Below are 13,113 nucleotides of genomic sequence, written 5' to 3' on the forward strand. Positions count from 1 at the left end.
ATATTTTTTTTCTTGTTTTCCTCCTCCAAAAACTAGGTGCGTTTTGTGGTCTGGTGTGTCTTACAGAGCGAAAAATACGGTAGATGTATAGGGGGGCACCCCAATCTTTTAAGTGCTTGGCGACTCTAAAGGTCTTAAGCCAGCCCTGATGAGCACACCTCTGGTTGCCTCAAAATACCATCAGGGATTTGCATGGATTCTTTCAATTGCTTAGAAAACCTCAAGGGCCTATGCGAGTGCTCACAAAGTGTGCTCACGAATCCCAGAAGGCTGCAGGCTCTTTAAAGCCTGCCTGCTGAAATTAGCGGAGACATTGTGTCTCTGCTGATTTCAAGAGGCTGTGCCTTGAAACAGTTGCTTGGCAGAGAAACATCAACCTACCATGGGAAACCTTTGGGGAAAGAGGGTCTTCAGTAGTGGGCTGATGCTTGCTCGCCGCCACCCATTTTTGAGCATGCCCTATCATTGACCTCTGCATCCTGAAGCCCAACATCAGATGGAGACGGCATGTTTCAAAAGCAAAAGCTGTTGCCTGCTCCTGCCTGAGCAACATGTGTTGAAACGTTCTCCTGTTCTCCCATATCCTCCTTCCACTCCTCAGGATTCAAGAAGTCCTCTCACCCCTCTTGGTGTGGTGGGCGTTGTGGGACGTCAGAGGCTTTGCTGGGACTCCGATGAGGGAACTGGAACGTCAATGCCCTTCCTGATAGGCGGAGGGGGCATAAACTCCGACCGCCTATCAGAAACCAGATCCTAGCCTGCAGCCTGCTTTGGCAAATGGGGATGCAGGTTGGGACTTGGGCTGTGCCAGGGGGTGGAGCTGATGGAGCAGGTAGGCTTCCCTCAGATCCGCCCCTTGCCTGCACCTGTTTGTTCCTTCGCCAAGCTTCCCCACCCACCCACCCTCGTTTTAAGTTGATAGTTATTTACTTTGCTGTGGCTACAGTGGTTGCCATTCCTTAAGGTAGGAATTTCCCCACCAGGCTAACTGGATCTCATCCAGTGGTTTTGCCTACCTCATAGCAATTGTCACTACTGGGCTTGGGCATAGGGGCAATCCTTTGTTTTGGATGGAGAGGATGTTGTAGTTTCCGCCTGACCCTCCAAACACTGGTGTATCCCGTTAAAGCAGCGGTTCTCAACCTGTGGGTCCCCAGATGTTGTTGGACTACAACTCCATCGTCCCTGAGCTCTGGCCTTGCTAGCTAGGGGTGATGGGAGTTGTAGTTCAACAACATCTGGGGACCCACAGGTTGAGAACGGCTGCGTTAAAGGGATCTGGGGGGAGTGGCCATGTCTGTGTGCCCAGGCAGAGCCAGAGCCAAAGGCACTCCCCCAAACGGCAGTCCCTGCGGGGGTCACCCTATTTGATGTAAGTCTTAGGAACCCTAGCTTGGATTGGACACATATCACTTCTGGTGGGTGGGCCAGAAGTATTTAGATTCTCCCACGCCCAAGCCAAACTTCTTTCATCTGTAGTCAGTAAAATTGTGGTCTGTTTTGACACAAAACCAGTCTTGTTGGTCTCTTGTTTATATGGTTTGGGTTATGGGGAACTCGATGCCTGGTTCTGCAAGCTGTCTTGCTATACTTTAGTTGCCATCTCAGGTATGGAAATCCACCCAAACACCATGTCCTTACCTTCTCGACAGCACAGTTACCTCCCAGATCCCCATTATTACCCACAATTCACAGCATCCCATATACAGTCCCTTAATTTGTTGAGTTTAGATGCTCAGCAATGACATGAAACATAAACCTGAAAGTCTCCACCCCCATCGTTCTGCCCGGACACTGAGGTCCAGCGCTGAGGGCCTTCTGGTGGTTCCCTCGCTGTGAGAAGCCAAGTTACAGGGAACCAGGCAGAGGGCCTTCTCAGTAGTGGCACCCGCCCTGCGGAACGCCCTCCCACCAGATGTCAAAGAGAGCAACAACTACCAGACTTTTAGAAGACATCTGCAGGCAGCCCTGTTTAGGGAAGCTTTTAATGTTTAATAGGTTATTGTATTTTAATATTCTATTGGAAGCCGCCCAGAGTGGCTGGGGAAACCCAGCCAGATGGGCAGGGTATAAATTATTATTATTATTATTATTATTATTATTATTATTATTATTATTATTATTATTTCCACTCTTCTCTGACCCCACTCCCAATATCACATGCTCGTGGGATGACCACACAGAGTCACTTCTCCTCCTCAGGATAGGAAATTCACAGGCACAATAGTCTTCAGGGTGGGAAGTAGTGATCAGACCACAGTACCCTAAAGCCACTTAAGCCAACATGAAGATGCCATTCGTCTCGTTGTGAAGCAAGGGCATATGAGGGGAAATTATTTGGCCTGGTTTGTCCATGGTAGAACCAACTTTGTTTGGCCAGACAATATTGGCGCAATCTTCCCACAGAGCTCCCAACATGCTCAACCTCAGCTGGGCCTTGCTGTGGAAATAATTCTCTCCTTTTTTCTTCCAAAACTAGAACAGTGCTACTAGCTAATTATCACAAAGGGATACTGAAAAGGAATTCTGCAGAACTTGGCAAGGTACCACTGCAGAGCATTAGGAAGATGTTCTTGTAAACAAAAACCTGCAGGCCGTATTATATTTCTGCACCTGCTTCTCTTCTGTTCAATTAAAAGATGATGTGTTTCTTCACTGTCTAAGCCTTGTCCTTTTCTGCCTCGCTCGTGTACTTAGCTGCTGCGAACAGGAAGATTTGATCATTCTTTTATGGGCTTGATCAGTTCGTTGTGCAGGTGCTAGTACCTCCGTCCCCATCCTTTGCTGTCCAACCTGCATTTATTTTCTGGATGCTTTGGAACTATAAAAAGGTAAAGGTAAAGGACCTCTGGGCAGTTAAGTCCGGTCAAAGGCAATTATGGCGTGCAGTGCTCATCTCGCTTTCAGGCTGAGGGAGCCGGCGTTTGTCCACAGACAGCTTTCCAGTTCATGTGGCCATCATGACTAAACCGCTTCTGGCACAACAGAACACCGTGACGGACAACAGAGCGCATGGAAATGCCATTTACCTTCCAGCCGCGGCAGTACCTATTTATCTACTTGCACTGCTATGCTTTTGAACTGCTAGGTTAGCAGAAGCTGGGACAGAGCAACGGGAGCTCACCCTATCACGCACTTGTCACTATTGCTCCGTGCATCAATAGCAGTTTAGTCATGCTGGTCACTGGTGCTGGAGGAGACTCTTGAGAGTCCCATGGACTGCAAGAAGATCAAACCGATCCATTGTTAAGGAAATCAGCCCTGAGTGCTCACTGGAAGGACAGATCCTGAAGCTGAGGCTCCAATACTTTGGCCACCTCATGAGAAGAGAAGACTCCCTGGAAAAGACCCTGATGTTGGGAAAGATGGAGGGCGCAAGGAGAAGGGGACAACAGAGGACGAGATGGTTGGACAGTGTTCTTGAAGCTACCAGCATGAGTTTGACCAAACTGCAGGAGGCTGTGGAAGACAGAAGTGCCTGGCGTGCTTTGGTCCATGGGGCCACAAAGAGTCGGACATGACTAAACGACTAAACAACAACATGCTGGTCACATGACCCAGAAACTGTTTGTGGACAAACACCGGCTCCCTCAGCCTGAAACCAAGATGAGCGCCACAACCACATAGTTATCATTGACTGGACTTAACCATCCAGGGGTCCTTTACCTTTGGAGCGATGAGACCATGCTGGCCACAGCTGCATGGAATAATAAGTTAAGAACTGCGTGGCTTAATAAAACATCCTCTGCATGTGTTTAACATCAGTGTGTACAGCCCATTTGTTCTTCCCTTCACATAAATGGGTAAACTGGGAGTGGGATGCTGAATCTGACCAGTGGGCCATATCTTTATCTTCCCCACACCTTCATGAGCCAAGTTTGACAGGTGAGTGGGATTATATTGTTATAATATAGTCATTTGCTTGTCCGGATGGAGGAGTGTGAGGGCATGTATAAACTAGCCTACTTGTACAGAGGTAAAGCTAGTGCTAACTTTTGAGACAATGGGGAACTTATTCCCAAAGCAGCTGCTGGTTTAGAAGAAGGATTTTCCTCAGGACCACAAAAAGAAAGGGTCAAAATAACCGTTCCCCCTATCCCTGCTCTGATCCCATTAACTATCAGCTCCCCCAGGTGACGCAATTTGCATTTTTAAAAGCCTACATATTAACTGCAAAGACATATTTAACATCAGCAATAGTTTGACCTGGAATATCGGATCCTTGCTTCCCTTTTTTTTCTTTCTCAGAGTGAAAAAGCAGTGGGTACATCTCCTCTGCTTCTATACAAACTCAAGAGATCTCAGCTGTTCAACCCACAGGAGATCAGATTTGCTTAAATTGATAAAAACCCTTTGAACTGCCCAGTAAATGTATTTCAAAGTGAATAATAAAACATGATATAAGGCTTTTTCCAGTCATCTGGGGGCATCTCTTGCCCAGAGACCTAGAAGTGGTGGTGTGTGGGTTGTTGCTGTTTTGTAATAATAAAAAATGAATTATGCAAGATAATGCAGAATTCACTCCAACAGGCTGCTGTTAAGACCAATAATTTAGGAATATTGTTAAGACTGAATAGGCATCACAGAGGTGACATATCTCATCATAAAAGCCCCAAACTTGATTCAGTCTCTGATTCATAAGATGGAGGTGAACCAGAGATTAAAGTGACCTGAAAATGAGGAAATAAAAGCCCTAATCAGGCTTTGCCTGAAGAGATGAAGACTTAAAATGTGGAGGACTGAGAGATGCACATGCAAGACTCTCACATGTTTAGTGCGGAGCTCTGAAAAGGAGAAAGCCTTGTGGAAAGGATTCTAAATGTTCCCCCTCCACATTTTAAAGGTCTTCCATATTCAGGCAAATGTCCAACCCCCTCCCAAATGACACTTAACCCCCCCCCCAAAAAAAAAGTGTGACAAAAACCTTTCTGTTTGGGCTGTAACAGATAATTTTGCTGAATTTACAGTTGTTGTTTTATTATGCTTTTATATCTGGATTTGATGTGATTTTTTAATGATATTTTATCATTGATCATGATTGAGACTGCATCAAAAAGGAGAACCCCCAGGCAAATTCAGTGAGGGAGGGATCAGGAAGCAAAGGAGTGGAAAAAGAAAAAAGTTTAATAGCTGAGCCAATGGTGCAAGCTAACGGGACAGCTAACAATACAAATTTCAAACACAGTAGTGGGACAGAAGGAAAGAGAAAGAAGTAGAAAAAGAGACTGAACTTCTGTATATTTATTTATTTATTGTATAATAATTTTTATTAATTTTAATTTAAAACAATCCAATAAATGCCATATTAATACAATACCAAATTGCAATACAATTAAAGAAGCCAATTATTCAATACTAAATTAAACCATTTTGTTTGACTTCCCATGCTCTGGTTTTCGGGGGTTGCTGTTCTTCTTTAGTCCTGCTCCAAAACTCTTATTTAGTCCAAATGCATCCGTTCCGATATTGATCCTTTATTTTATTTTAACAGTTCAGGCTGCTGAACTTCTGTATTTGAAACTACTTCGTGAAGAGCCCAAGAAGTCCGAAACACCTTGGATATTAAACGTTTTATCCTACCCCTTCATTTTTGGAGGGGAAAAAGTGTGTCCTGTAGGGCGAAAAATACGGTAATACAACCAGCACTGATTGGGGCTGGTGATACTTTAGTTCAAGGGTGGGAAACCTCAGGTCCACTGGTCAAATCCTGCCCTCCAGTCTATTCTCCCCTCAGGATTTTCCACCGGCCACACCTCTTTTCCCTAACCGTACTCCTCACTGATTCTGGTCCTCAGCACCCTGCTCACATGCTTTGTTTGGCTGGAATACTGTTGTTTATCTGTCGCAATTCTTCCTTCTCTGGGTTGGTGGCAGGGGTGCCAACTTGAATAAAATACTGGGAGGGGCCAGGAAAGCCCTGACCCACATAGTTGATCTCACAATGTGGTGCACACACAACATTCGAATGGCAACATAGGCGCCGACTCCATGGGGCCTGAGGGGGCCTGAGCCCCCTCAAAAATTCGTTTGGGGGGCTTGGCCCCCCCAATAATCTTGGGCGCCCCTCCAGCAGAGCGCCACCGCCGCCCCTCCCCCAGCCCAAAATGCACAGGGTCGGGCTGCATGCCTCCTGCCCTCCCTCCCGAGCAAAAGCTCAACCCAATTTCCTTCGGAGCTGATTAATAGGCGCAGCACGCTCTCCCCTATTTGCTCACGAGGAGGCGGCGCCACTTTATCTGCATATTCATGAGCTTATTTATTATTCATGAGCTTTCGCGGGCTCCCCCAATGTTTTTTATAAGTCGGCGCCCCTGAATGGCAATGGCCATTAACTTGGGGGGGGGGCAGCCCCCTCAAATTTTTCATTGTGTGGGCCAAAGCCCCAACAGCCCCTAGGAGTTGACTCCTAATGTTGGTGGAAAGGTGTTTGTGCAAATAGAAACCTTTGGAGAGCGTGGAATCTAAGCTACTGTAAGGTAAAAAGGTAAAGGTTAGGTCCAGTGAAAGGCAACTATGGGGTTGCGGCGCTCATCTCACTTTCAGGCTGAAGGAGCCGGCGTTCGTCCATGGACAGCTTTCTGGGTCCTGTGGCCAGCAGACTAAACCGCTTCTGGCACAACAGAACACCGTGACTGAAGCCATAGTGCCCAGAAACGCTGTTTCCTTCCCACCGCAGAGGTACCTATTTATCCACTTGCACTGGCGTACTTTCAAACTTCTAGGTTGGCAGGAGCTGGGACAAAGCAATGGGAGCTCACCTGTCATGGGGATTCAAACCGCCGACCTTCTGAGCAGCAAGTCCAAGAGGCTCTGTGGTTTAGACCACAGCACCACTACTGTACAAAGGTAACAGTTCTGCCTGCCCAAAAAAGCTGTATCATGGAGGAACATCACTCTCAGGTTGAAAAAGGTTCTGCTTCCTTATTTTAAGAGAGTGTGTGTGTGTGTTTCTATGAGCTTATGATTGAAAAAAATGAAAGGAAAAATGTGAGAAGAGATGCTAAGATGCACAGTTATGTTGACAGCTTTTGTGTTGTTTATTTTTTTTTTTAAAAAAAATATCTCATGTGGATGAACAGAACTTTCAGTGCTGTGAAGCCATGCTGGAAGCTGTGGAGCAGCAAGACTTGGACGCTGTCCAGATTCTCCTCTATCAATGCACACCTGAGGAGCTGGATCTCAACACTCCTAACAGCGAGGGGCTAACTGCGCTGGACATCGCCATCCTGACAAATAATGTGCCTATTGCCAAGATTCTTTTGAAGGCTGGGGCAAAGGAGAGTCCTCACTGTAAGTATGGCAGAATGCGTACTGTAGCTGAATTGTACAGAAAAGGGTCAGGCAAGGTGCATGAGGACTTGCGTATGACAATTGGCATTACGGAGATTCAGAGCCCTGTGGCCCATATTTAAACCCCATTAACATGAGCGGAAAAAACAGAGGCTAACTTGTAAATCATGCCTTAGGATATTTATGCAAACATACTTACTTCGAGGTACAGTGGTACCTCGGGCTACGTACGCTTCAGGTTACATACGCTTCAGGTTACAGACTCCGCTAACCCAGAAACCCAGGTTAAGAACTTTGCTTCAGGATGAGAACAGAAATCACGTGGCGACGGCGCGGCAGCATAGGGAGGCCCCATTAGCTAAGGTGGTATCTCAGGTTAAGAACAGTTTCAGGTTAAGTACGGACCTCTGGAACGAATTAAGTACTTAACCCGAGGTACCACTGTATCTATTATCCAGTTACAGGTTATTATTTTTTTTAAAAAAAACAGCTTGAAAATTGGGCACAAATTCCATTCAGCTCTAGCTGTAACTGGATAATAGATGTGTGTGTCATCAGTCAAGCTTGCTTTTCAGAACCTTGCAAATGGAGACCCATGCACCCATTGCTTTTTGAGTACCTAAATTTGCTCTAAAATTGCTCCCCACCAAAAAAGGGCTATATCAGGGGTCAGCAAACTTTTTCAGCAGGGGGCCGGTCCACTGTCCCTCAGACCTTGTGGGGGGCTGGACTTTATGGGGGGGGGAATGAATGACCCAGAGATGCATTTTAAATAAAACCACACATTCTACTCATATAAAAACACCAGGCAGGCCCCACAAATAACCCAGAGATGCATTTTAAATAAAAGGACACATTCTACTCATGTAAAAACACGCTGATTCCCAGACCGTCTGCGAGCCGGATTTAGAAGGTGATTGGGCCACATCCGGCTCCCGGGCCTTAGGTTGCCTATCCATGGGCTGTATAATATAGTCCCCAAAATGCACTGTGATTTCGATATTTTGAAGGGATTGCACAAAAAGTCTTCTGTGCACAAATGAAAGCCCCCCTTGGATGTGAGCAGCACCTAGCACTCGGTTAGCACTGCGTGAATGCTAACCAGTGAATTAATTTGTCCAGTTGAAAATTCAGTGGGATGTGGGGCTGTGCCATAAATTGCGGCCTTTGAGTTTCTCTGTCCTTTAATAGCACCGAGCCACACGAGATCTTCGAGCAACTGCACAATAAATAAGACAAATAAATAAATCCAGAATCTAGAGCCCTGGGACCGTGCTTTTGGTCTTGCAGGATCCCAATGAAAGCCGAATGAAGTTCGCTGAGCCCTGGCTGGGAGAGGGAAAACTGACAGCCAGAGACAAATGAAATCCTTGTATTTTACATGCGTGGTTGTGCTATGTCTGCTTTGCTGGCTGCTACTGAAGGCCCACTCCTGTCCAATATCAGCACTCCGCTAATACACTAAGAGCACTTCACAAGTGGCTTATGAAACTGCCCTTTGTCTTCTTTCATGGGACGGTCTCAGTCCGTTTTTGTTTTTGTTTGCTTGTTTGTTTGCGAGGGGAGAGCGAGCGGCTTGCCAAGCCCATTAATCCATGACACACATTTTGACGCCTTACCTGTGGCTAAAAATACACCGAAGCCTACAGATTTTGCTCGAGACCGTCAATGCCTATATTTAGGTCTTTCCCAGCATGTCCATAATGAAACTGTGTTTTCAGGGGTCCGGACTGAGCAGACTCTGCCATTAATTTGGAGTTAGTTAAATTAACAGCATTTAGTACTGACCTGTCAATCTCTGAGCTCCAGGAAATTGCACCTTGAGGCTACTAATATTGCCGATTTTTTTCCCCACTGGACTGTGTGTGTATGTGAGGGTGAATTACTCCCCCCTCCCTTTTTAAAAAAGCCAGAATTGGTGCACCTTTATTGCTTTGCTATGTCCACAGCACTTACATTATCATTTATCCTGGGCTCTTTTAACCTTCCCAGGAGATTATTTTCATCCCCACCCCCTGCCCCCGCTCCCACCCCCACTCCTTGTATAGTATAGCTGCTCAATGAAAAGAGTTGTGTAGTTTTATATTTATTTGTTTATTTTTCTGTCATGGGTTCGTGACTGGAAAAAAAAAAGTGTGACAGGGTTTTGGAGTACGTGATTGACGGCTGAAGCAACATTCATTAGGCATGACAGATCTGCAGGAAAACACAGTCCTGAGTGTTCTAAACAGCAGTCAGGAAAAAAAGAGAAAAAAAGACTAAACTAATTTTTCATTGACTTCATCGGTAAACAAATGTAGTCTGATGGCATGCGGGGGCAATCATAAATTATATTCATTTCCTGTCATTAATGCAAACATGCCTATGAACACAGAGAATGCGAATCTATAACCACTTCATTTCCATTAAAAAAATAATAATATTGCTCTGCACTTATCGCCATTTTTTAAATTTGGCGTTTCGATCCATCTAGGGGCCACCTGAAGGCTAAACCCTGCTTCTTCATACCCATAATTTCAGCAGGTCAGGGAATTGTGCAAAATGATTGGGTCCTGCATATGTGATTGGGAACTTTCAGTTACCATCCAGCAGTTTGGCACCACCAGGGAGCTGGATTTAATTTCCTTTCTCCCTTCTCCCTGCCCAGCAGCGGATCAGTGATACAGAGGGCCAGACATACATAAAAGGTACACTCATAGGGATGCGGGTGGCACTGTGGTCTAAACCACTGAGCCTCTTGGGCTTGCCGATCAGAAGGTCAGCGGTTCGAATCCCCTGGATGGAGGGTGCGCCCGTTGCTCTGTCCCAGCTCCTGCCAACCTAGCAGTTCGAAAGCACACCAGTGCAAGTAGATAAATAGGTACTGCAGCAACGGGAAGGTAAACGGCATTTCCGTGCACTCTGGTTTCCGTCACGGTGACCCGTTGCACCAGAAGCAGTTTAGTCATGCTAGCTGCATGACCCGGAAAGCTGTCTGTGGACAAACATTGGCTCCCTCGGCCTGAAAGCAAGATGAGCACTGTACCCCATAGTCTTCTTTGACTGGACCCCGTCCAGGGGTCCTTTACATTTTCCTTTAAATGATGCACTCAATATGTAGTTAGCAAATACATCTAAGGTTGGGATGGGGGTTTTTTTATTATATTATTTAAAACAAATCTTTAATGTTGATGTAATTTTTAGCTGGATTTGTTTGTGGTTTCGTTATGGTACCAATGGTTGTTACAAGGCAACTTGGAAGTTGTTGTGGGAGACAAGATATAATTGTTCTAGATTAATAAATAACCCTTAAGGTAAAGGTAAAGGGACGCCTGATCATTAGGTCCAGTCGTGACCGACTCTGGGGTTGCGGTGCTCATCTTGCTTTATTGGCCGAGGGAGCTGGCGTACAGCTTCCGGGTCATGTGGCCAGCATGACTAAGCCACTTCTGGTGAACCAGAGCAGCGCACAGAAATGCCGTTTACCTTCCCACCAGAGTGGTACCTATTTATCTACTTGCACTTTGACATGCTTTCGAACTGCTAGGTTGGCAGGAGCAGGGACCAAGCAACGGGAGCTCACCCCGTCATGGGGATTCGAACTGCTGACCTTCTGATCGGCAAGTCCTAGGCTCTGTGGTTTAACCCACAGCGCCACCCGTGTCCCTAAATAGCCCTTAGAATCATAGAATTGGAAGGGGTCCAAGGGCCATCTAATCCAACCCCCTGCAATGCAGGAATCTCAGCTAAAGTATCCATGACAGATGGCCACCCAACCTCTGCTTAAAAACCTCCAAGGAAGGAGAGCCCACAACCTCTCGTGGGAGTCAGCTCTACTGCCAAACAGCTCTTACTGTCAATTTTCCCCCAAAATTTTTAGTCTGAATCTCTTTTCTTGTAACTTGAAGCCATTGCCTTGAGTCCTACCCTCCAGAGCAAGAGAAAACAAGCATGCTTCCTCTTCCATGTGACAGCCCTTAAGATATCTGAAGATGGCTCTCATATCTCCTCTCAGTCACCTCTTTTCCAGGCTAAACTTACTCATCTCCTTCAAGCGCTCCTTGGAAGGCTTAGTGCTTCCTATGTTCATCCAGTGTGGTGTAGTGGTTAAGAGCGGTAGTCTCGTAATCTGGGGAACCGGGTTCGCTTCCCCGCTCCTCCACATGCAGCTGCTGGGTGACCTTGGGCCAGTCACACTTCTTTGAAATCTCTCAGCCCCACTCACCTCACAGAGTGTTTGTTGTGGGGGAGGAAGGGAAAGGAGATTGTTAGCCGCTTTGAGACTCCTTAAGGGGAGTGAAAGGCGGGATATCAAATCCAAACTCCTCCTCCTCCTCCTCCTCCTCCTCCTCCTCCTCCTCCTCCTCCTCTTCTTCTTCTCTCCCAGATGTTGTTGGACTCTATCTTCCATCATTCCTAGTTCTCACAGTAAATAATCAGGGATGCTGCTGCTGCTGAGGTATAGTGTATACTGCACTATACCTGCGGGGTTCCGGGCAGTTGACAAGATAAAATCACAAAATACATAGTAAAAATAAGAACAAGAACAGCCCAATAATCTCCCCTCCCCAAAAGGGCATTGGATGTTAATCAGCCAAAGGCTTGGTGAAAGAAGAATGCTTTTGCCAGATACCTAAAAGGAAGGAATGAAGGAGCCAGGAGAAGTTGCAGAACCTGCAGGGAAAGGAGAATGTTAGCCGCTTTGAGACTCCTTCGGGTAGTGATAAAGCAGGATATCAAATCCAAACTCTTCTTCCTGTGTTCTGTTCTTCAGACTCTCTTGCAGTGTGATAGAGCATGCTGGTGGGGCTCTGCTTCTGGGTCACAGCAAAAGGATTTTGGCCAGACTAGTCCCGCACACTGATCTTTCTCCCCTGCACTTCACCAGCGTGGTGTAGTGGTTAAGAGCGGTAGACTCGTAATCTGGTGAACCAGGTTCACTTCCCCGCTCCTCCACATGCAGCTGCTGGGTGACCATGGGCCAGTCACGCTTCTCTGAAGTCTCTCAGCCCCACTCAGCTCACAGAGTGTTTGTTGTGGGGGAGGAAGAGAAAGGAGAATGTTAGCCACTTTGAGACTCCTTCAGGTAGTGATAAAGTGGGGTATCAAATCCAAACTCTTCTCTTCTTCTTCTCTTCTCACCCTATCCCCTGGTCAAGTGGATGAAATTTGCAATTTTGCCATGCCAAAGTCCTAGTGCTAACTTCCACATTTCCCTTCCCCTGATAGTTGTCAGCATGGAAAGCAGGTCGATCCATCTGAGCAACTTAGTTCAAGAGGCTCAGCAACGAGTCAGCGATCTGTCTGCAGAAGTAATGAATGAAGGGCTCAGCACCGACAGCTCCGAGAAGGAGAAGCAGCTGAAATCCTGGGAGTGGAGACACCGACTCTACAAGCGCATGAAATCGGGCTATGAACATTCCAGTAAGAAAAACCAATTATTCATCCTCACTGGCGTTCATGCAGAGCAGTGGACCTCAGTCTTAAAACCAGGGGAACTGGTGCAGATAGAACAAGCTGCCTTCAGAAACTTAAAGTAATGTGGGTGGTGGGATTCGAGAAGACCTTGTCTAGTTGATGAAGATGACAGGGAGCCACATTTCTCATAGCTGTAAATCAGCCTCTGCAAGTACATGATGCTTTCTTAAGGCTTCTACTACACAAAACAGAAGACACCTTTATTTTTAAGAGATGCAGCAATGTTTATTTGAATTTACATTTACTAGATTGCTTAATAGGCTAAAAACAGTTAAAAGTATTTGAAATATACTTGGAGTTGAGTGTTGATTTCATGCTCCTTATTTCAGCTCCTGGTGAACAGTGAGTGAGTTTTCCTCCAAAGCC

At 46.2% G+C, this 13,113-nt stretch overlaps 1 protein-coding gene across 4 annotated transcripts in view; it reads left to right on the forward strand.

The window, feature by feature from the left end:
- Positions 1 to 13,113, forward strand: part of ANKFN1 (ankyrin repeat and fibronectin type III domain containing 1) — a 216,674-nt gene that overhangs the window by 117,017 nt on the left and 86,544 nt on the right. For all 4 annotated transcript variants that reach the window (XM_083489909.1, XM_083489912.1, XM_083489910.1 and 1 more), the window contains exons 5-6: positions 7,080 to 7,290; positions 12,499 to 12,693. In XM_083489909.1, the coding sequence (XP_083346035.1) occupies positions 7,080 to 7,290; positions 12,499 to 12,693 (406 nt within the window). The remainder of the gene's footprint in view (positions 1 to 7,079; positions 7,291 to 12,498; positions 12,694 to 13,113) is intronic.

This window comes from Podarcis liolepis (assembly GCF_965112155.1).
Source record: "Podarcis liolepis genome assembly, chromosome: 2".
NCBI classification, from domain to species: Eukaryota; Metazoa; Chordata; class Lepidosauria; order Squamata; family Lacertidae; genus Podarcis; species Podarcis liolepis.